This window comes from Crotalus tigris, unplaced genomic scaffold (genome assembly GCF_016545835.1).
Source record: "Crotalus tigris isolate CLP2741 ecotype Arizona unplaced genomic scaffold, ASM1654583v1 scf7180000017814.3102382, whole genome shotgun sequence".
In the NCBI taxonomy this organism is placed as follows: Eukaryota; Metazoa; Chordata; class Lepidosauria; order Squamata; family Viperidae; genus Crotalus; species Crotalus tigris.
Window position 1 is genome coordinate 281975 of NW_024096652.1, and position 24243 is coordinate 306217.

Sequence of the window (24243 nt, forward strand, 5' to 3'; positions counted from 1 at the left end):
GTTTTGTTTTGTTTTAATTCTCTGTGAAGGAGCTAGAGATGTTAACCAAGCTCCCATTTCCTCATCCTTAAGCATACCATTAGGGGAGATGACAAGCAAGGGGACTTCTTGTGGGATGAAGGGTGGGCGAGCCACTGTATCTTTCACACTGTTTGTATTTATTAACTCCCAAAAGATGTGGACAAAACACAAATCCTTTTGTGTTTTGATGATGATATCGCAAATGTTGGATTAAACCAGGGGTCTTCAAATTTGGCCCTTTTATGACTTCTGGACTTCAACTCCCAGAATTCCTCAGCCAGGCATGCTAGCTGAGGAATTCTGGGAGTTGAAGTCCACAAGTCATAAAAGGGCCAAATTTGAAGACCCCTGGATTAAACCCTGTATATTATCTCTTCATCTTGCAAGTGCCAGGATGATCCATTTCATTTCAGAGTTACAATGTAAAGTATCACCTTAATGAATATACAAGAACATTCAACGTTTTAACTGTTCACATGTTTTCTACACCTTTCTACATTCACCTTTATTAAGGTGAATGTGACTCAACTTGTATTTGGTAACCATCATTTATTTAGAACATTGCTGTGTTGTAGAATCAGAACTGAAATGGAATTTAAAGGCAGTCCAATCCAACTCCTATTTTGACTGTTTGCAGTTCGCAACCCCATGGGCCATAGCAGACCAGGCTCCCCTCCTCCACTGTCTCCCTGCCCAAATTCATGTTCATGTTCATTGCAAATTCATGCTCATTGCATAAATGACATGATCTAACCATCTCATCCTCTGCCGTCCCCCTACTCCTTTTGCTTTCCATCTTTCACAACATCAGCATCTTTTCCAGGGAGTCCTCTCTTCTCATTTGGTGTCCAAAGCATTTGAGCTTCAGCTTCAGTGTCTGTCCTTCCAAAGAAGAGTCACGGCTGGTTTCCTTTAGAGTTGATTGATTTGATCTCCTTGCAGCCCAAGAGACTCTCAAGAGTCTTCTCCAGCACCACAATTCAAAGCATCAATTCTTCAATGCTCCGCCTTCTTTATGATCCAACTCTCACAGCCCTGCATTACTAGTGATGTAGTTTACCTTCCATCTTAAAATAGCCCTGGTAGTAGATATTTCACTTACATACACTTTTGCTTTCTGCAAATCAGGCTGAAAAAAATAGAGAGTGATTTTCTGTCTGTCTGTCTGTCTGTCTCTCTCTCTCTCTCTCTCTCTCTCTCTCTCTCTCTCTCTCTCTCTCTCTCTCTTCCTCTCTCCCTCCCTCCCTCCCTCTCTTTCTCTCTCCCTCTCTGTCTCCCTCTCTCTCTCTCTCTCCCTCTCCCTCTCTTCTTCTTCTCTCTCTCTCTCTCTTTCTCTCTCTCTTCCCCCCTCCCCCCAACTTTATTGGCTCCTTGGACTACCCCCAAAATGATAGGAACTATAGCATGAATCTGGTGCCAATAGTGTCTAGACCAGGGGTAGGCAACGTTGACTCTTTTATGACTCGTGGACTTCAACTCTGGAATTCTGGAATTCCTGAGCCAGCCATGCTGAGGGGACAGGGATAGGTTTCCAAGCTGAGCCATGCTGGCTCAGGAATTCTGGGAGTTGAAGTCCATGAGTCATAAAAGAGCCAAGGTTGCCTACCCCAGGTTTAGAGGAACCTTTCAGAAAAGGCAGGTTTTTAGGTGGGAAGCTATTAAGAGCAGCAGGAAGAAAGAATGTCCACAGATAGATGGAAATTTTGGAGACATGCTTAATATCCACTTATTCTATGCCCTTAGTGAACATTGGCTGACCTAATGAATGATTTGTAACATAGAGCAAGCAGTGCAGAAAGTGGCTGCTGTCCAAGGTTCTGCTCTCTCTGCACTTTTGTGTTTCTCTATCCAGTTTCAGCCAAAGACTTCAGGAAATGAATTGTGCATATTAAATTGGAAGCGAGACAGAGAGCCCAACATCACAGGATAAGCTGTATACTTAAGTTGCTTCCAGTCTCAGATTAGTTAATGGTTTGCAAATTCTCCATTGGAAGAATTAATAATTAAATAGCTGGCTCCCGTTAGCAGCACAATTTATCACACAACCTCAAAGCACATTGCAAACATTAATTAGTAAAATGTTCCAAGTGTCATTTGAGTAGAAATATGGAAGTGCACAGGACATAATTCTTTTCTTTTTAAGTTTCGCTTGGTGCAATAGGCTGCAAAACTCTGTAACTCAACTTTTTTTTTTCTACTAGCTAGACATAACCTGGTAAACTGTAAGTCTATTGAGTCCCACATAAAGACAAAAGGCATTCTCGGTATAAGCTGAAAGGAATGCAATAATGATGGTCAGTGATATGGAAAGCAAGAATGAAGTAATACTAATGAAAGGAGGGCTAATTAATAGGGATCTACCTAATTATCTATCAGCTGCCTAGTCTATTACTTATTTATTAATACCCTTCTTTCTTAATCTACAAAATACATAAGGTAACTATCATTACAAAACAGAATCAAAATCTTTATTTTGGTTTTAGTTTATTCATAGCTTTTATAATCCCCAGTCCACCAACTCTGGGTTGTGTATCACAATCAAAGTTTGAAAAATAACATAAGAATAGTCAAACCTACATTAAAAGAAATGCACACTTCCTGGTTAATCTCAAAGATCTTTAAAATGACTTGTAGCTTGTATGACCTGCCCATATTTGAGAACTGACTCTTAGAGAGAGATCTAACTTTGAATTCAGAGCAAGAACTGATTAGAGTGCTAACTAATACATTACACTGCAACAAACATTGAAAGTAAGGTAGTTATGAGCTTGTCTGTGGATAAGTAGGGTATTAGTACCTACAGCCATGGATGGTTGCAAGTTATTTGATTTTCACCTTATCCCTGAAGGAATTCAAAGCAATGTAGTCTCTGTCCTGTTTTATCTTCCATGTCATAACTATGAAGTAGGTCAAGTTGGGAGAGAGAAAGTATATATGAAGTTACTTTATGGATGAGTAGAGATTTTAACACAGCTCCAACTATATCAATTATACCAAACTACATTCTCTTTTCCATATTTCGTGAAGAAAGACAAAATAGTTTCTGTCTATTGCTGAATAGTTACTGCTCAAACATATATTCCATTACAATATCATCTGAGAAGCCAGTGAAATCATAATTTGAGCTTATATTTTAGAAATACCATCTTTTTTTGTTCTATGGATAACTTTCAGTTATAAACAGGAAATTAATTGGAAGGTTTATGTTTTGTAAAAGTAATTTTTAAAGGTTTTCTTAAGGGAAGGAAATTTCTTTTCCATCCTTCTCTGATTATTATTGCTACATGAATTGGGAAGATATAATGGACTAAGCTAGGGCATGCTTGAGCTCAGAAGAATTTAAGAGTGAGCCAACTAAGATTGCTGATGTTTGACTGGATAAGTATTATAACAATAATACTGAGTATCAAATGAACACAACACACTTTTAGTGGCTGTCATTAATTGAAATACTACATTGTGTTGATAATAGCACATGTGTTTGGGTGCTTGAACTTTATTAGATTTGGTCACAAACTTTGGAATTTATGTCTTAAATCACCATAATCTTACCTGCATACTGAAGGAGACTGAAGTGACATTGTAGAAATTAACCCAATAAGCCAGATTGTGGCAGCCTTATACTCTTGAAGGAAAGTCTTATTGTGAGGTGAGAATAGACTTGCCAGATTTATTACAAAGTGTGATCCAAACAAAGAGATCCACAGGTTTACATGTGGAAAGTGATCATAAAACTGGAAGTATTTATCATGCTCTATCACATTGTATCTTAGCTTTTCTCTGACTTTTTCCGAGTCATCAGTGTGATGTTTTTGCATGCTGTCAACAACTACAAGAAGTTAGAATTAATCTAAAACATAATGCCCAGTCCAAGATTGGCTTCTCAAGAAGGATTTGAAATCAAGGTCACCTTGACTGAATACTCTGTATCTCCTATACTTCAAATCTCCTTGTGCTTTTGGAAATTGGAAGTCATTTGTTCAGATCATTAATACAATGTGCAATTATCTGAAACATCCACCAGCAGGCTGCCACACAAAACATAACTGTGTTGCCATGGCTCTCCTTTGTTGCTTTCCATCCACATAGATCAATCTAATTAAATGTTCTGTAAACTTTGCCCAGGATAGTTATCAGCTTTTGCAGGTGCTCATTCAGACTGAACACTGGCATATGCAGGTATGAATGGTCCAAATGCATCATTTCTTAAAGATTCAAGATGAAACATTGATGGAATAAGTAAGTAAAATCTAGTAATACTGTGCTATTTCCAACTGCTGGATCACAAATGCTCATCAACATGGAGGTCTTTTACTGACCCAAATGATATTACAAGTAATAATGGGAGATCTATTTGGGGAAATAGAGGCTTTGTTATGGAAGCCTTCTTGGCATAGGAAGAAAGCCAGAATAAGACTAAAAAGAGAAATTTAAAATTATATGTAATGGATTAAAAAGGTTTTGAGAAATATGGACGGATTTAAGGATTAAGATTTAGAGTTGAAAATTTGTGATTATTAGAATATATATGTTAAACAGAGTAAGAATGTGTTTTCTTGAATAATATGTTTATTTGTATGAAAATTATTTTGTAATGGAATGAGAAGAATATGAAAGAGGCTTTTAGAAATTCAGATAGCTTTAACAACTAATTGAGTGTGTTAAGTTAGTAAGACGATGTTTTGTGTAATAATAGGTGTGTTCTTTTTTTTAGATATGATAATTATTTGAATGAGATTTAAATGCTATTTGAAGTAATAAGAGAGATCTGTGATAAAATCAATGGTTTATGAGATTATGAATTAGAATATATCTGGATTAGTATTTTAAAAGGGATACCCGAAGTGATAATACATTTATCTAAGGTTAAATTGGACTATGGTAATTGTAAATTAATAAAGCTCAAAACAGGATTAGGATTTATAGATATGTATTATGGATTATGTTAAATAGGTTATATCATTTGAGGGAAATAGAGAGGGAACATTTAATGTATTTATTTGAGCTATTATATGATTTTGTTTTTGGATGATTGACTACCTAACCACCATGGTGTGTCTTGAGCATTCTGTTGTAAAAGTTAAAAAACCAATAAAATTTGTTAATAATAAAAACAAATGCCCATCAACATCATATTCCCACTTAGCTCTGGTGATATAATATAAAGAAAGGCAATACTTTTCAAAATTATGGAAGAATGATTCTGTCCCAGGTGCTGGGTGTTTCTCTTGTCTCCTAAATTCTGCTCCCTGTATCAGAAATACCACAATATATCAGCTCCTAAGGATAGGTTTAATGTGCATCTGTCATCGCTGCCCATTGAACTCTGAGGAACATTTCTAAACAGCCCAGAAAACATTTTACTTTATAGAAGCATGCTCAAAGAAGCAACTAAAAATAGACTTGCAAGCAGAGAAATAAGTATAATATCCTAATTCATTTAAAAGGTAGCCATGTTGCAATTAAGGAAGTTAGAAGTTTGTAGAACCTTCAGGAGCAGCAGAAAGAAAAAAGAAAAGAAGAATCAAAAATAACAGAAAAAGGAAAAGGAAAGAGGGAGGGAGGGAGGGAGGAAGGAAGGAAGGAAGGAAGGAAGGAAGGAAGGAAGGAAGGAAGGAAGGAAGGAAGGAAGGAAGGAAGGAAGGAAGGAAGGAAGGAAGATGAATAGTAAAAAGCATGAATTTTGTTGACCTACCTTTGCAGCATTACCGGTTGCAAATTCATTTGCGCAAATTCCTTTGTTGTAAATCACAATTATAGTTGACCTGTTAGAGAGAAGGGTGCTTTTTTACTCTAATATTCCGGCTTGTATATATGTGTGTATATTTGTGTGTGTTGTGTATGTACTGTATAATCATGGAAGCTGAAATCGAATAATTGAGTCAATTAACATTATAAGTTTTAAACTTGAAATGGGATAATTAATTCTTCCAATTGTAAAAACTGAGTTCTACATTTGAACTGAAGGGAGAGATGACTTACACTGTTTTAAAAAATGGGGTTCAGTTCCAAAATAGAGTGATATTATCCATTGTTTCTTGAAAGAACTACAGAAATGGAATTAATTCTCCTTTATCTTTTTTTTTTAACTCCCTTACTTTACAGTAGGTGATCCTTATGGAAAGCAAAGTTTAAATAAACAAATATACTAGTTTACATCCCTTTGTTTCTTCTCTTTTTAATTCTAAATTAACCTGATTGTTTTCTAAAGGGCGCTTTCTTTGATCTATGTCTCACCTGTCTTCCCTGTCCTGGGACTTTATGATCAGTGATAGAATGTGGGGGGAAGGAAAGGGGAAAGGGCAGTTGGGACAATGCAGACAGAATAACAGAGTTGGAAGGGACCTTGGAAGTATTCTAGTCTAACCCTCTGCTCATGCCATTTCAGACAAATGGTTATCCAATCTCTTCTTAAAAACCTTCAGTGTTGGAGTAACCACAACCTCTGGAGGGAAGTTGTTCCACTGATTAATTGTTCTAACTGTCAGGAAGTTCCTCTTTAACAAACATAACATCCTTCTACCTCTCTCTGTACCCTGTGTTGAGAGCATAAAACACTTTGTAGAGTGTTTTAACTAGATGAGCTAATACTATCTTATTGTAAGGCTACATTAACGAAATCTTGCAGGTCTAAAAGTGCAAATCTCCTGCTGTCTCCTTTACAGCCTGTGAAGCTAGGGAAGATCTCTTCTGAGGCTCTTTTTCCACCCATTATGCAGCTGGAGGCTATGACCTCTCTTATCTGACCATTTTCTAGGCAGCATCTTTTCACTCTCTCTCTCTGTCTTACATAGCATTAGAATAGGAGAGGAATCCTGTTGCCTCTGGTTAGATCTCCCTCTGACGGATATTAAAACCAATGGACTTTTTTTTTAATCAATGGGCAAACAAATTCACCAAATTCCCAATTTTATAGTATCATTTCAAACCATAACAAAAGAACATGTCTTACAGTTGTTTTTCTTCAAGAAGATGCACTAATATTTTGAGGACTTTCTTACAGCAGAGGCGTAGCAAGTTGCTCGTGATCTGGAAATGTTTTGCAGAAATTCATGCTATGGATGGATCACTGCGTTTGTGATTTAGTGTTATCGATGGAAATCTATCAGGGGATATGATGGCTCAGTGGTTAAAGATACCGACCTTGTCAGCTTGACAAGCTGGGTTCAAGGTCTGAGTGCTGCTCAACAGGGTGAGCTCCCATTACTTGCCCCAGCTCTTGCCCACCTAGCAATTTGAAAGCATGAAAATGAGAGTAAATAAATAGGTACCACCTCTGTGGGAAGGTTACAGCATTCTGTGTGCCTTGGCATGTCGTCATGCTGGTCACAGGACCACAGAAGTATCAACAGACAATGCTGGCTCCCACAGCTAAGAATTGGAGATGAGCACCATCCCCTACAGTAGTGGCCAAAATTGTGGAAACCTTTTGGGAAAAGTCTACAGTAGAAATGCCACCTTTGGTTAAGTTTCCACCAATTTTTCTTCTAATTTCTTTATAACTGTAGCCTTGTTCACTTAATAATACTAGTTTACATCACTTTCTGGGTGACTAGTCAACTCTTTGCACCATTACTTTATTTTTTACAAGCTCACTAAATGAAAGAACACAAAAAAAACCCAACCAACTTGATAGCAATCACATAACACACTGACAAATGTCCTCCTCTCAGCTTCAATACATGACATCAACTGAATCCTACTGTGATCTGATTGGCTCATTGCCAAAACAAGATGACACCTGATTGACTGTCTAAACACTCATGCTCATTGGCTACAGTCAGATGAAGGAAAGCTACCTGATATCAACCTAAGCAAGTTGTGCTTCCTTTTTCTGGTTATTTGGCTATAACTTTTCATAGTATACAGTACAGATAATTGAACAAACTATGTTGCATTGCATTCTTGATTAAATTATTTTCCCATTGATATATAATTTTAGGGTACTACTCCAAAAAAAAGTGGTGTTATTAGCCATTAAACCTCAAAAATACACTTTTCCCAAAAGGTTTCCACAATTTTGGCCACTACTGTAGAGTCAGACACAACTGGACAGGAGGAAACTTTACCCTTTACCTTTATAGAAACTACATGTAGGTAAATCCCCATCAAATATTCCAAATTGGCAAGATACCTGCAATATCATCTGAAGAATAAGAGGCAATTCTTAATTTCAAGAAGCATTTAATTTAATTTTGAAAAGCAGATACGGTTATTGTCATTTGGGCAGATTTACACATTTTGGGAAGCAACAAACAACCTGACAGCCTTTCTTTCATTAGATGTCTTCACCTTCTGCCTGAAATTGGTGGCCTTATTATTTTCATAGTGATGGCATCATCATGAGCACACTTCAGTCTCCATATTTGCTTTTGCATGTAAGCTTTCTCGTGTATGTAAGATCAGCTGCTGTGTCTTACAGGCTGAACTGCCGTCAGATTTGTAATTGGCCTGACAGCCATTTCTTCAATACCACAAAGCAAAAGATCTTGTTGACATAGCAATTGCTGGGAAGGAAATCAGTGTCAAAGGTGGCTGGAATAAAAAGAGCTCTGAATCCAGGTTGCTTAATTACACAGGAAAAGATCTGTGACTGTTTGCACATCCTAAAGCCTTTATTTTATCTTCCTATGAGAGATTCATGGTCCAGTGGTGTAAGCATAAAATGAACAATGAACTTATCTGTTCCTAAAAGCTCTTCTAACATGTTTCTTTAAAAGGAAGAGTATAACGAAGCTGTGAAAAATTGATACAGAAAGGACAATAATTTAGAATATTCCGAATGCATGTGGGCTTTGTATTAATCATTCCAACTAGGAAGAAAGTTTGATATGACTGTAATAGGTCTAGCTATAGCAACATTCTAAAGCCTTTTCATAGGAATTCTAAACAGAAGCATTAAATCACTTAATCCATTCACAATCACTTAAATATGAGCCAGCAGTGTGTGGCAGCAGCCAAAAAAGACAACACAATTCTAGGTTGCATTAACAGAGGGATAAAATGAAGATCACGTGGAGTATTAGTATCACTTTATAAAGCCTTAGTAAGGCCACACTTAGAATACTGCATCCAGTTTTAGTCACCATATTATAAAAAAGATATAGAGACTCTGGAAAGAGTGCAGAAAAAAGCAACAAAGATGTTTAGGGGGTGGAAGCTAAAACATCTGAAGAACGGTTGCAGTATTTGAGGGGCTGCCACAAAGAAGAGGGGGTCAACCTATTTTCCAGAAGGCAAGACAAGAAGCAATGGATGGAAACTAATCCAACTTAGCTCTAGAAACCTAGAGCTAAGGAGAAAATTCCTGACAATGGGAACAATTAACCAGTGGAATGACTTGCTTTCAGAAGTTGTGGGTGCTCCATCACTGGAGGCTTTTAAGAAGAGACTGGACAGCTACTTGTCTGGAAGGGTATAGGATTGGAATAGAAAGACCTCCAAGGTCCGTTCCAACTCTTTTATTCTGTTGAATGCCAGCCACAGAACTCCAGATACCATGGACGATTTTCTTAGGCTGTGGCCCAGAGGAACTGAAATTTCAAAATGGAGGGGGGGATATTTATGTGATAAGCTAGCCAGCGTATAATGGGTAGCTTAAAAAAAGAGCAAAACATTGAATTACACAGAAAATGGAGAGGAAATCAATCTAATTTAGAAAATAGCAGTCATTGTTCAATACTCCCTGGTAATTTTGAAGCAGCCGTGTAATAATATTACTTTGGCAAAATGAGTTTCTGTATAAAAATTGAGCTTGGCTTAAAAGCAGCCCAGTGATAGTTTTCCAATTAATGCATTTCACAGAGCTCTGTTCTGGATCAAATTTCATATTGGTACATTAAAAAAGAAAAAGAAGCAGGATGCATCGGAATACTATTAGGAAAAGAGTGTCTTAAGTAAAATCAGTAGATGCTACTTAAAACATTTAGTAGTTAGCAGTCCTAACAAAGATGTCCGGTGTGCATACAAAATTTGCAAGATGGCAGGCATGGGTAATCTCTGACCTACCTTATGAATTTGATATAAAAATGATAGGTCTTCAATAAGGATGCAGCATCTACCATCTTGGAGATTCTGTCCTTCTTCCGAAGATGGCCCTGAGTCTTACACACAAAATTTTTATACAAATTTTGTATTGGTTTTGCCAAAGAAGTTGAGGTAGGGATATGAGACAAACTAATCTTTTGTGAAGAATGAAGCAACTTGAGATGGCTGTGTGTAATTCACAGACGACAGCCATTTAAACCCGGGAATTTTTGTTTAAAATTGAATTGGTTGATATTCAGCCAACACTGCTAAATCCAATAAAGCCAATAACTATATGACTTACCATGTTGGGGAAACTGAGGCTCTGTTGGTTTCTGGTGCTCTGTTTCTTACAAACTTTAGTCCAGGGGTAGTCAACCTTGGCTCTTTTATGACTCGTGGAATTCTGGGAGTTGAAGTCCACATGCCTTAAAGTTGTCAAGGTTGAGAAACACTGCTCTAAATAGAATAATTTATATGGGAGGACACCAAGTGGAATTCTGCAGAAGGGTATGTTGTATGTCAGCAACAGTCTTGGTATTAATGGAAGTTGTATAGTATATTTTGTCAAGGTCATACTGTCCTTGTTGTGGGTTCACCATAAACCATGCTGTATTTCATCAATTTTTGAATAAGTCACGGTGGCCTAGTTCTTGCATGCCATACTACGCCATAAACCATGATTGACAACCTGCAGTGCCTACGAAAATCTGGTAAATTAGAATATGTGTACTCCACATACAGTGCTTTTAACTTGGAGGAAAATGTTTTTTTCTGTTATGTTTTATCACCCTCTGGTGATGCAATTCTTTTTTCCAGGATGCATAAACAGCTATCTGACTCATATAGTTTCCGAGAGTAGAGGAATCCTCGCTCCTGAAATATGAGCTTTCAGACCAGGAAGTTCTCATTTTAAAAATTAAAGAACACATATTATTCAATGTACTAAAAACCTGCCTTCAGGATGGCCATTAAATTCAGTATAATACAAAAACGTCTACAGTCTTTTTTACAAGAGCGCCATCTAGTGGACCTAGAGGCAGCTAACAATTTCCAAGAGCTTTCAACGTTTCTGGAAAAAAGGTGGATTAATTGATTGATTGATCGATTGGTTGATTTCTCCTAGGGTCATCTGATTTAGGGATTGTAATTTTCATGGCAGCACCTAGCTGATCGTCCAATCTCAAAAATTAAGTGATATCAGAAGAATTTAGGAATCTTTTCAGAAATACAGAGGTATAGACTAGGCTGGAAACAAAAGAAGTCACTTAGAAAAAGACAATAGTAAGCCGCCTCTGAACTGTTGTTCTAAATCTATATGGAGGTGAAAGTTTCATGAAATCATTGTGTTTCTAATTCAACTTGATGGGGACTATTTTAACCTTTAGTCCTTGACTTATGACCAGTCACTTAGCAACCATTCAAAGTCACTAAGGACCCCCCCCCAAGGTACTTACAACTTGAATTCAAAATTCTGATAGTCACTGCCTCCCCCCAGCCCCTGGATCACATGACTGCATTCTGGGCACTTGGCAGCTGGCCTGTATTTATGACTGTTTGCAGTGTCGTGTTCAGATGACCACAATTTTTGAGATTTTTGCCAAAAAGGATCCATAGCAAACAATGGGTTCGTTTTATAAACATGGCCTTTTACAACCAAAAATGGTTGTAAAATCAAGCCGGTCATGTGGGTGACTCGCTTTACTTAACTTAAACTTAAAACCAGGTTCCATTATGGTCATAAGCAAGGAATGAATACATGCCAGTTGCTAAGCTATGGAAGTTTGATTATTTGACCATGGGGACGCTGTAACAGTCGTAACTGTGCAAACACTCCTAATTCACATAGAATGGTCACTAAACGAACCGTTGTAAGTCAAGGACTGCCTCTATGTAGGTTTTCTGAATAGGTAATACGAGTTGCTTTAGAACAGGGGTCTTCCAACTTGGCCCTTTTATGACTTGTGGACTTCAACTCCCAGAATTCCTCAGCCAGCATGCCTGGTTGAGGAATTCTGGGAGTTGAAGTCCACAAGTCATAAAAGGGCCAAGTTGAAAGACCCCTGCTTTAGAAGCATCCAAAGAGGTCCAAAATGGATATGAGATGTTGAGAGATCTAATCTTACACTTACAACTGAATATTTACTGTTCCATTCCTGCAGAAATACAGATGTACACACAGTGGCCTCACTTTTGAAACTCTACCTCAGAGAGTTGCCAGAGCCTGTGATCCCATATTCCAAATATGAAGAGTTTCTCTCCTGTGCCAAAATGCTCAGCAAAGAAAAGGAAGCGGTGAGTTTTGTCTCTTGGTTTGGATTTGTGTTAGTACCTAAATTCCCTTATCTGCAGATTCTAAATGAATTTAGTTCCTAATTATTTGTATTGGTGCTGGATATTTCACCATTTTTTATTTTTTCTTAACATATTCACACAGGGGCTAAATGAATTAGCAAAGCAAGTGAAAAATTTGCCGCTCGTCAACTTTAATCTACTCAAGTACATTTGCAGGTACGTCATCCTGAATAATAATGATGATGATGATGATGATGATGATGATGATGATAATAATAATAATAATAATAATAATAATAATAATAATAATAATAATAATAATAATAATAATAATAATAATAGAAATAGAAAGACTGTGGCAAAAGCAAGCAAGGGTAGTACCAATAGTAATAGGCTCCTTGGGTGCAATCTGCAACATAACACCCCAGACTTAACAATTGTCGATAAGAAAGACAAAAAAGTCTGGATAGTGGACATGGCAGTGCCTGGAGACAGCAGAATAGACGAGAAAGAACTGGAGAAGATAACAAAATACAAAGACCTACAAATAGAAATAGAAAGACTGTGGCAAAAGCAAGCAAGGGTAGTACCAATAGTAATATGCTCCTTGGGTGCAATCCCAAAACAACTGGAGCACCACTTGAACACCATTGGCATTGACAAATTCACTATTAGTCAATTGCAAAAGGCGGCCTTACTAGCAACTGCTTCCATCCTGCGACGATATCTGTAATACCATCGAACATCCACATCTGCCTATCCCAGGTCCTGGGTAAGGACTCAATAGGTAGACAAAATGCCAAATCCAGTCTGAACATCTGTCTGACTGTGCGATGATCAATATTATTATTATTATTATTATTATTATTATTATTATTATTATTATTATTATAATGAGGAGGAGGAGGAGGAGGAGGAGGAGGAGGAGGAGGAGGCTGTGCCCAATATATCATTACACAGTCCAGTTGTTTCAGCAGTTTTATTAGGATAATTGCAGACTGGTTGATTTTTGTCTGAATCCTTATTACAAGTATGAGAGACTATATGGAGGCTACAATCTCTTGAGAATTGCTGGAAATGTTAAAACCTCCAGTCACATCAGGAGAAGCTACACTGAGGAAATTGAAATTGAAACTTATTCTAGATGTATGTTCCATTGATTTCAGTGAGATGCATTAAATAGGAATTAGACTAAGTCATAGATCTGTTTCATATATTGTGCTGTCATGACTTTTTTGTGTATATATATTTTATCAACAAGAATAAAGTGCAAAACAAAGGACACAGAAAAACATATATCCAACAGGAACAAAAAAAATGTGTACAAAAAAGAGAACAAAGCATAACCCAAACATCAAATAAATCTAGCAAACATAAAAAAAAATCCACCCTGTTTAGATGCTGGAAAGAAAATAAATTTTAAAAACCCAATAAATTCTCCTACCCTTACACAATGGGTCTACAAATAATTATAGACTTTCTCATCCTTACTAAATGAGAAAAATATATAAGCAAATATTTCAGATGAAGAGATCTATGTCTAATAATTGAATCGACCCAACATCTAATCATATTTTCTGACTAAGCCATAATGATCTGGAATCATGCAACATAGCAAGCCCTAATTTGTGCTATACAAAGTTCAATGATTTGATTCATACAACATGCTAAGCCAAACAAAGCAAAATCATTTAATGCTTTATATGATTTCTTTTAGCAAGCTCACTGGAATCAATAGAGTCAATAGAAGTCTCCATGGTTTTAATAAATCCGTTTTACATTTCAATACATCTGGATTCAATCCAATATGAGTAAATAGAGAGAAAACATGAATAGGTGGATGAGAATTTAACGAACATGGTAAAGAACTATAGTTATTCTTCCTGGAGTCTAGCCAAAACTTCTAGTTTTTATCTTTCTTTCCTCTTGACTTTATTTCCCCCACTTTTTTTTTTTTTTTAAATTCAACCAGGGAATTTTTCTATGGATTAAAATAGACAAAATATAATCAATGGCACCCAATTGCTGTTTAAAAAATAACAGCAAATAAGAATCAGATCAATCCTTGGAGAACAAGGGAGTGTTTAATCTTCTGTTCCTCCTCCAGGAATGATACAAGTATGTCTTTCTCTATTTCTTCACCAATGACATTCTCTGTGTCTTTTCTCCACTTTCAATATAAAAGCAGCTCCAGAGAACAGGCCAGTCTAGTTGAAAATTGCAGCAGAGGCTGTGCGGCTTATTTTTAAAAAGAATTTATGTATACAATTCCTAGTTTTATTTTGCATGATGTATTTGATGAGATCTTGTCATCCTTTGTGACTGAATCCTGGACTTTCGCTCTCCTCCTACCCTACCTACTTCTGGTTCCTTGAATGTCTGAGTAGATTTCTGGATGAAGTTCAATCCTATTCTGGAGTCAACAAAATGAGTGTGCAAAACCTTGCTACTGTGTTTGGCCCCAACATCCTCCGTCCCAAAGTGGAAGATCCTTTGACAATCATGGAAGGTAAGTAGACGAGGATGAAAATGATCATGCAAATTGTCCAAATTCTATGAACTGTTTTGAAAGATTAAGATACAGTATAAATTCTATTGTTTGGAAGAAGCTTCTTTTCTCATGCTTAGTTAAATGCATGGACATTATCTGAAACAAATGCTGGATGTTTACATTTTTGCTAGGTGGCATGGCCAAATTGTAAAAATTTTCCTATCCAATACTGAACTTTAAGGATCCATCTTGCGCGTTGAAAAACAGCTAAATATCACAGAATATAACTGATTTCAGAATTTGACCTTTCACAGACAAGAAGGATTTAAAGCCAATCATCCATACATTCCAATTTCTGAGCCGGTCTAAATGCTGTAGAGATTGAAATAGTCATAACGAACTCCAGATATAGTAATTGTGTAAATACTGAAAGAGCCACTCAAACATCATATATAGAACATGTTAGAAGACACATGAAGAAATAATCCTAGAAAAAAAGTATATATGTCATTGTGTCCTAAGGCAGTGGTTCTCAACCTTTTTAATGCCGTGACACCCAACTGGTCGTAAGTCGAGGACTACTCAACCAGTCGTAAGTTGAGGACTACTCAACTGGTGCAGCACCATTTGCAGAATGGGACTTTTGGCGGGCTCAGCTGGGCAGAGACAGCCTGGACAATTCCTATTGGCTTTTGAAAGCCAACAGAATTAGACTCTATTCTAGAGAGTCTATTCTATTGGCTTTCAAAAGCCAATAGAATAAAAGGGGGTAGCACAGCTAAGGAAAAGGGGGAAAAAATGGCAGACTTCGTTGTTTGGCGACCCCCATGAAATGGTCGTTCGACCCCAAATGGGGTCCCGACCCACAGATTGAGAACCACTGCCCTAAGGTAAGGTAATGCAGAGTTCCCCAATCTTTCCATTTTTGTGGATTGGCAGTGGAGGGGAAGAGAGAGAGGATAGTTCCACGTGAGCAGCGGGCAAGCTCGCCCAAATGGAGCAGGCGTGCATGCGCTCGCTCACTACTCAAGCAAATGGGGATGCATAGGTGCGCTCACCCACCACTTCTGCAGCCTGGTTCTGAACAGCTCAAAGCCTGGGAGTTGGGGACCCCTTGTGTAATGGTATCTGGGAATGACTTTGGGAGATTGGAGGCAAAGCACGGAGCTGCCAACTGGTGGGTAAAAGATATCTCGGCCCACCGAAGGAGGAAGGCTGTGGAAAATATGTTAGAAGGGACACTCCCTAGTTTTCTAGAGAGTAAAATGAAAGGAGTAGAGAAATATCTCAAACGTACTGTTTCAAAAGGCAACTGGACTTTGTTTTTTCTTGAAGATGTTTTGCTTCTCATCCAAGAAGCTTCTCATCGGTTCGGATGAGAAGTGAAACATCTTCAAGGAAAAACAAAATCCATCTGCCTTTTGAAAAAGCGTCTTTGAGACAACCATGATGTGGATGACTTGAGACTCTCCACAGATGAGTGGGAAAATACTTTCAGCCCTATAAGATTCCGTCAATATAATCTTATAATAAAGATAGAGCTAGTACTTCTGATTGGGCTCTTGTCTGGACTACTTCACAGGGCTAACAGGTAGTCCACATAGATAATCTCATTTGCTATGTGTTATTTAAATCATCCAGACAGTAATTATGTATGGCAACAAAAGCCATTAAAATGATCTCCTCTTCCTTCATTTCTTTACAATTATGGAATTCAATGCCGTACAATGAATACCTATGGATAACAGGAGGGATAAAATTATTGTCCTTCTGGCCTTGTCTTCTCTCTTACTGTTACATAACCCTTTCCAACTCAAGGGAAAACTCAACACCATTGGAAAAATCAGATCTGGGTTGGGAGAACTCAGCTCTGCATATCCTGGACATTGTTGGTAATTTAGAATACTGAGGAAAAGATTTTACATTTCAGTGGCTTGACAATACTGATATTAATGAGCTTGTCCATTGCTTTATGCTTGTAGAATGATAAATACACAAACATAAATATAAATACATGGAGGGCTCAGAGATGGATTTTTGTTTGGAAGAATTGTGAACTCAATTGAGTTCTGGCAGACCACATCAATTGGTAGTCTTAGAATTAATTCTATATAAGTATGTAAGAGCAGGTGCATGAAAATTAATTTTACAGTGAAACCAATGCTGGAGGGACGTGGTGGACTCTGTTTTGCTAGATGAGTTCAAACAAGCACATTTGAGAGGAATATAAATTGTTGCACCGAGAAAATAGTTGGATCTAGTGGTCTAAATGATCCTTTCAAACTCTGTGCTTTTATTCCAACTTTAATTGATCTCTGGATTCTAGTTAAAAACCAGAATCCATCCTACATGCTTAAAGACTCCCCAGCCCTCAATTAGATAAGCCGCTAACATTCTTGTTACAGTATTAAAATCTAATTATGAAAGTGAAAGCACTCCATTTGCTTCAAAAAGATCCCGATCTAAGTTAATCTAAGATCTTAGATGAAAGTAGCATGAAGAAATGGGCATATCTGTCTTGTGCCTACAGATGTCCGGATTGTCAAGGTGTTACCCCCAATCCGAGAAGGCAGATGACTGTGAGTTCAGTCAGCATCTTTGCAAGCTTTCTGTTTTCCTTTTATCTAATCCTCATTTGACAAAAACAAAAGGGCATCCATCTTAGTAGCTAAATCTAGCTGGTGAATTTTTGAAACTCAGTTCTATTTACAGCTGCCCAAGGGTAATTTCCACTAAAAGAAGCAGAGGTCACATTTGAGTAGTTGTGCCTAGAATGACCCTGTTAATCTGTTTTGGCATTTGGTGTGGGTAAGCAGGCTGGTCATGATTGCTTTTTGGAAAGTGGGGACATTAATCAACGGCTTCACTTAGTAGAACAGGCTGAGTGGCGAATTGGACCCTCACTTTACCAAAACAGCTAAGATATGCAGTTTTCCTGGGTAGCTGCCGCTCAGCCTGGATGTTTTATTCCAAACTGAGACTCAAGTGTGAGTGTCAATGCTGCAAATACTGTATATTCTTGCTTTGACAATATGCAAAACTGTCTGGTAATTACTGGGTTAATACATAGCTTAGAGTGGGGGGGGGGGAAAGCCCGGGAAAGAAAGAGGAAGTAAACTTTTCACCTTCACACTAATTGGATAATGTGACTTGTGACTGCAAGACAAGGGAGGGGTTTAGCAAGAAAAGATTGATGCCAGCGAGAGGAAGTCAGATTCTGGCATCAATACGTCCATGATGGTGACCGGCAAAATTGTAGCTCTGTAATAAAGACTTTAGGAAACATGCCTGAAAGTTCTTTGAAGTGCTTCATTAGTCGGAACCTGTGACAGTGAGAGGTATACAACTCACAACCATTCATTTACTGACCATTCAAAGTTACAACAGCACCGAAAAAAATGCCTGATGATTGGTTTTCACATTTAACAACTGTTGCAGCATCTCCTTAGCCACCTGGTCAGAATTTGGTAACTGGTTCAGATTTATGACCATTGCAGTGACCTGCGGTCATGTGATCCCTTTTGTGACCTTCTGGCAAGCCAAGGGTCATGGTTCCAAAAGATGAGACAAAAAAAAGGAACTATAAGGCAAAAAGAATTTCCTTAGAGAACATATTTATTTGGCTACATAATATTGGCACGTTCAAAAGTGAACCCAAAACTGAAACACCCCCCAAAGGTTACAAAGTTACAAAGTTACACTTCCCAGGCTAGCAGTGTGTCATAAATTACATTCCTCAATTAACTACTTGCAGCCGTAAAATGCTGTTAGCAGTGACCTTGGTTCCCACAGAACAATTTATTGTTATGTCTAAGATAAAACACTCATCCCCCCCTCCCAATTCTGTGGCAAACAAGAACAGAGGGAAAATGGCTTCAGCTGATTTTGTTTTTAGAGTTGACACAAAGTTAATGATTCACTTAACAACCATGTTACTAACTTAACAACTGCAGTGATTCACTTAACAACTGTGATAAGAAAGGTTGTAAAAGTCATTTAACAACTGTCCTGCTTAACAATAGAAATTTGGGCTCAGTTGTGGCCATAGATCAAGGACTACTTGTACATTACAGTACAGTACATTATGCTTATGTGATCTCACTCCTGTGTGAGCTGCATTGTTTACTGGTTGGTTTCCAGGTGCAATTCAGTTCACGTTGGTTACCACTTTTAAAGCCCTTCACGGCATAGACCTGGCTATCTGAGGGACCATTTACCTCTGCCTATTTCTGTACTCTGGATCCTATCTATGAAGCAATTTCATCTTATGGGACCCAAGGTTGCAGCACCTACTTTTTGGGATGACACCCTTGCAGAGATTCATATGGTTGAGATACCGAGGGTGTTCCATAAATTACACGAAATCTGGTTGTCCTTCCAGGCATTGAGTTAAGGTGGTCACGTAGCCCTTTCTAATCAGTTTCATTTTATTTCATTTAAAAATGGGCATTTGTTCTTCTGACGAGACATTTTCTTCTTTTTATATGCATTGCTTCCTCTTTTATTTGTAAGCTCTCCAGCATCGTTGAGGAGTCGGAGAAGGGGGAGCACAGAAATGTGAATAAATAAATAAATATTTGACTCTTAACATTTATCAGGCTTATACTATTAAAAAAAAAACACATTTGAGCATTTGCTTATACAATTTAAAAAAAAACACATTTTGGAAATATGCTTAAAACAGCTACCCGAAGACCACCACCTTCATTTTATTTCTAGAAATATGGAGGAAGGTGGAAAGGATTGTGAAGTGCTTAGATGCCATGTTCCACATGAAAGGTCCATAAATTAAAAAAAAGAAGCATGCTGTTTGGCTTCCAGGAATGTTTGAAGAAAGGAGACTGGCAATTCATTACCTGCATCTCGAATGACAACCCCTCCTGATTTCCTGGAATTCACTTTGATTTATAGTACTTGCAGCATATTCTCTACTCAAGGATAGGGATGCACTCTAGAGGCTGCTCCAAGCTTCATTCCAGAGTGTTTATTTCTATTGATATCAGATTAATTTTACAAGTCTTTTCATTATAATGTGCTGTTACAGTCAGCAAAATTAGATTTGTAGAAATGGGAGCCAGGGAGCTTCACCCTCTTCCTTCTGAAGATTTCTGTGGTGGGCCTCCTGTATGGCAGGTGACCCTCAAGCCATCTGGTGAAGTTCAGAAATTCTAATTAGACCATTCATCTCTCTGCTCTGTGTGGCTTTGCTCCCACGGTGCTCTCCCAGAGTTCCTTAAGGGTTCTTTAGTTGCTTGTTTTGTTGTGGTATGGAAAATGAACTTTTTCTATACTGTGGAATCCACAGAGGGTCAAGTTGTATGGCCTAAACAGGGATGTGAGAAGAATAGTGTTTGTCCTGTGAAGTATGGACTTCAATCTGCTGCATTGTCTTATAGTCTTCACAGTTCTAAGCCAGTGGGACTAATTTCAGTGAAGGGTCTGTGAATTTTAGTCCAATTAATATTGGTATACTGTATAGTTAGAATAAATGTGGCATTAATAGAATGGAAACATAGGAGAGAGGGAGAAAGAGAGAGGAGAGAGGGAGAAAGAGAGAGGAGAGAGAGAGAGAGAGAGAGAGAGAGAGAGAAGCCACACATGGATTGTCCTCATAGCTACATAGTTCTAAAGAAGATCGGAGGAATGTTTCAGGGAGAGAGAGAGAGAGAGGGAGGGAGGAAGAAGAAGAAGAAGAAGAAGGAGAAGGAGAAGGAGAAGGAGGAGAAGGAGAAGAAGCAGCAGCCACACATGGATTTTCCTCATAGCTACATAGTTCTAAAGAAGATTGGAGGAATGTTTGAGTGACCACCTACCTGGATTGGCTTGGACTTCATTTTACTCTTGGATTTGGACCTGTTTCGGCATTGTTCCAGGAGGAACAGGCTGTGCCGGTTTTGCTTGTCTTACCAGCAGTACTTACCAGATCGGCCATGCTTGCCACCCCTGTAGCCTTGGTGGTGGTGGTTGAGACCACCACCCCTCTATATGCTCCACCAAACCTCTTGGGTGGAGGTTTGTCAGCAGCTGTGTTGGGGGATGACAGAGGGGCTTGGAGAACCCCCTGCAGGTGTTATAAATTGTAGAGATTGATTTTTATTTTGCAAATTATGGAATCACAGAGGAGAACGAGAGCAGAAGGGACTCAAGTCCAACTATTCTGAAGCTCTATATATCGTCTTTTAACTAGCCTGTATGATGGCATATCCTGCACCAAGTTTCATGCTGTTTTCCCACTCAGTGTAAACAACTGAGCAATTCATAGGCAAGTGAAGCATGTCAACAATATTTAGTTCTTGTCACTTGTTCTTCAATGCCCTCAGCATACAGCCTTGGCTTCGTCTCCAGATAAAGCAAAAGAAGTGGGCCAGCCCTTAAAAAAATCTATCCATCTATCCTAGCTTTTAAAAGAATGTAATAAACTCTATTTAAAGAGATAATGGCTGTCTCGATTCAACTTCACACTCACTGCTTCCTACTCAATTACAGGAAAACATTCACTGTGAGACTAAGACAGACTGTCAAACTTCATTTACTGCTGGAAATCATGAGTTATTTTGGTATACAATTAGATGGTGATCAGTTCTTTTCCTTGTTAAAGTGGGATGGATTGATGGAGAGAGATAGAGACGGAAAAAAAAACCTTTTTTACGCAAAGACTATTTTATGTAATATAAACATCATTGGTGCTTTCATGAATGAAGGCAAATATACATATCCCAGGATAATGTTGCAGGATCCAATCTGGGTTGGTCATTGGGATTAGAGATTTAGTTTTCTGAACTTTCAGACTTGTGCTGGAGCCCATCCTCAGGGAATTTCTCTCTCACTCAACATTTTGATGAGAGAGAAGTTCCCTGGGGATGAGCTTCAGTATGAGTCCAAAAGCTTGAAGACTAAACCTCTGGTCCCGATGACCAACCCAGATTGGATCCTGCATCATTGGTGCTTTGCCCGTGACAAATGAGGATTGCAAGAACTTTCTAGTTGAGAAAGTCTCCTCTTTTTCCATTGGAAAATAAACCCACCACAAGATGTTGAATCTCATGCAAAGATAAGCTTGGATGCAAAGCAGTGGTGGGATTCAGCCAGTTCGCACCACTTCAGCAGAACCGGTAACTAATTTTTTGTTGCCCAGGCCCAGAATGGACTTCCAGAAGCGGCATCCACACAGAGAACCAGTTATTCACATATTTGAATCCCACCACTGATGCAAAGTATATGCAAACATAGCATTTCTTTTTCAAAAGTTATGGCACACTTAATCTAAATTTGTTTGTCTTATTTTCTATTAGGTACTGTTGTGGTCCAGCAATTAATGTCCATGATGATAAGTGAACATGAGCTATTGTTTCCCAAGGATGCAGATTCTCAAAGTGGACAGGAGGTTTGCAATAACAACAATGAGATCCAAAAGAAAGTGATCATTGGTCAGCTCCAGAACAGAGAAAATAATAATACTAAGGAGTCATCACCAGTAAGGCATTGCTCATGGGACAAGCCTGAATCTCCTCAAAGAACCATAGTGGACAATGGGTCTCCTACAGCTCAGCCTGGAAGCAAATCTAATAGTCCAAGGAACAGCATTCACAAACTGGACATGACTAGGAGTCCACCCCTTACAGTGAAAAAAAATCCAGCCTTTAATAAAGGCAGTGGCATAGTCACCAATGGGTCCTTCAGTAGTTCTGTAGAGAGTCAAGAGAAAACGTCACCATCTCTCCCCAATGGTACCTTGCAGACCAGAAGAACATCTTCTCTGAAAGGGCCAGTAACCAAAATGGGTACGCACAGTGTACCCAATGGAGGGGTACGAATGGGTATTTCCAGCACTGATGCCCATAGCAACTCTTTGAATAGCCGTTGCCAGAGCTGGATGCCTAATGGGTACGTGACGTTGAGGGACAACAAGCAAAAGGAGCCTATGAGTGACTCAGGCCAGCATAACAGACTTTCTACTTATGACAATGTGCACCAACAGTTCTCAGCAGTGAATGCTGAAGATAAGCAGAGTGTTGACAGTGCAACTTGGTCCACGTCCTCTTGTGAAATATCCCTTCCAGAACATTCCAACTCCTGCCGATCGTCCACCACTACGTGTCCTGAACAAGACTTTTACGGGAGCAATTTTGAAGACCCGGTTTTAGACGAGCCCCAACAGGACAATCTCCTGAACGTGGCCGAGTGTGAGAGCAAAGTGGATCGGAGAAGTGTTGGGGGCCGAAGCAGCAGGGCTACTAGCAGCAGTGACAACAGTGAAACCTTTGTTAACAACACAGGCAATCACAGTGCTTTGCACAGCCTTGTTTCCAGCTTAAAGCAGGAAATGACGAAGCAAAAACTGGAGTATGAAACGAGGATAAAAAGGTAAGAGTTCAGCGGAAGATATTTCTGAAGCCAAGGGATATGCTGGTTGGGGATGATGAGAAATGGACTCCATTTTTGGTATGTAACAATTTAGGGAAGATTGACTTACAAGGTAGTGATGGAGGTACAAAAATCCCTGTCTGGGATTTCATACCTGGAGGCAAAGGAATCGTTCACTGGGTTAGATTCCAACTTCAGTTTCAACCAGACTGGTAGATTGTTCTTATATCAAGTGAGCTTATGCTGAGACCGTTGGTCCATCTAGATCAGGGCTTTTCAACCTTTTCACCCATTGTACCACTTTTAGGATATGGCAACATCCAAGTATCACCAGTCGCCTAGCAAGGTGTCAAAAACTTGATGACCAAAAAAAAAAGGAAAAAAGTGATAAAGTACAGGTAGTCCTCAACTTACAACAGTTCACTTAGTGACTGAAGTTACAATGGCACTGAAGAAAGTGCCCCCCAAGCCACAGCCAAGCAAGACACCTGCCTGCCCACCCGGCCGCGTTCTTCCTCCTGTCCAAGGTTTTCATTGTTGTGAGCATTTCTGTTGAGGATTGGCAGTGGGGGTGGGGTGGGGGGTGATTGGTTTTTATCCCCCCCCCTGTCTGCTGGGTGGTTGCAGCAGGTTTTGGTCACTTCACATGACCCTGGGACACTGTGACCGTCATAAATATGAATCAGTTGCCAAGCATCTGAATGTAAAACAAAAGACCCTAGAGATACTGCAACATTCCAGTTGATCGGCCTTCTTCTGGGCTTAGCAGAAGCACCAGGATCAGCGCTGAGCTCCAGCTGGAGCCTGGCGCTGATCCTGGCGCTTCCACTGAGCCCTGACAGCCCCGAAGAAGCGCTGATCCTGGCGCTTCCGCTGAGCCCTGACAGCCCTGCAGCTCCAGCTATCTCTCGCTCAGGCTTGTGCGGTGCTGCCACCAGTTCAGCTCATTCCCCTCCCCCGCTACCATTTTTCTAGGATGGTTGCGTACCACCTGCCAGGTGCCAATGTACCACAGGTGGTACCCGTACCACTGGTTGAAAAGCCCT

The 24243-nt window shown here is 39.0% G+C and overlaps 1 protein-coding gene across 4 annotated transcripts in view; it reads left to right on the plus strand.

Moving 5' to 3' along the window:
- ARHGAP24 (Rho GTPase activating protein 24) overlaps positions 1-24243 on the plus strand; it is a 305640-nt gene that overhangs the window by 272466 nt on the left and 8931 nt on the right. For all 4 annotated transcript variants that reach the window (XM_039342820.1, XM_039342819.1, XM_039342823.1 and 1 more), the window contains 4 exons: positions 12210-12342; positions 12485-12558; positions 14730-14851; positions 22126-23197. In XM_039342820.1, coding sequence (XP_039198754.1) covers positions 12210-12342; positions 12485-12558; positions 14730-14851; positions 22126-23197 — 1401 coding nt within the window. The remainder of the gene's footprint in view (positions 1-12209; positions 12343-12484; positions 12559-14729; positions 14852-22125; positions 23198-24243) is intronic.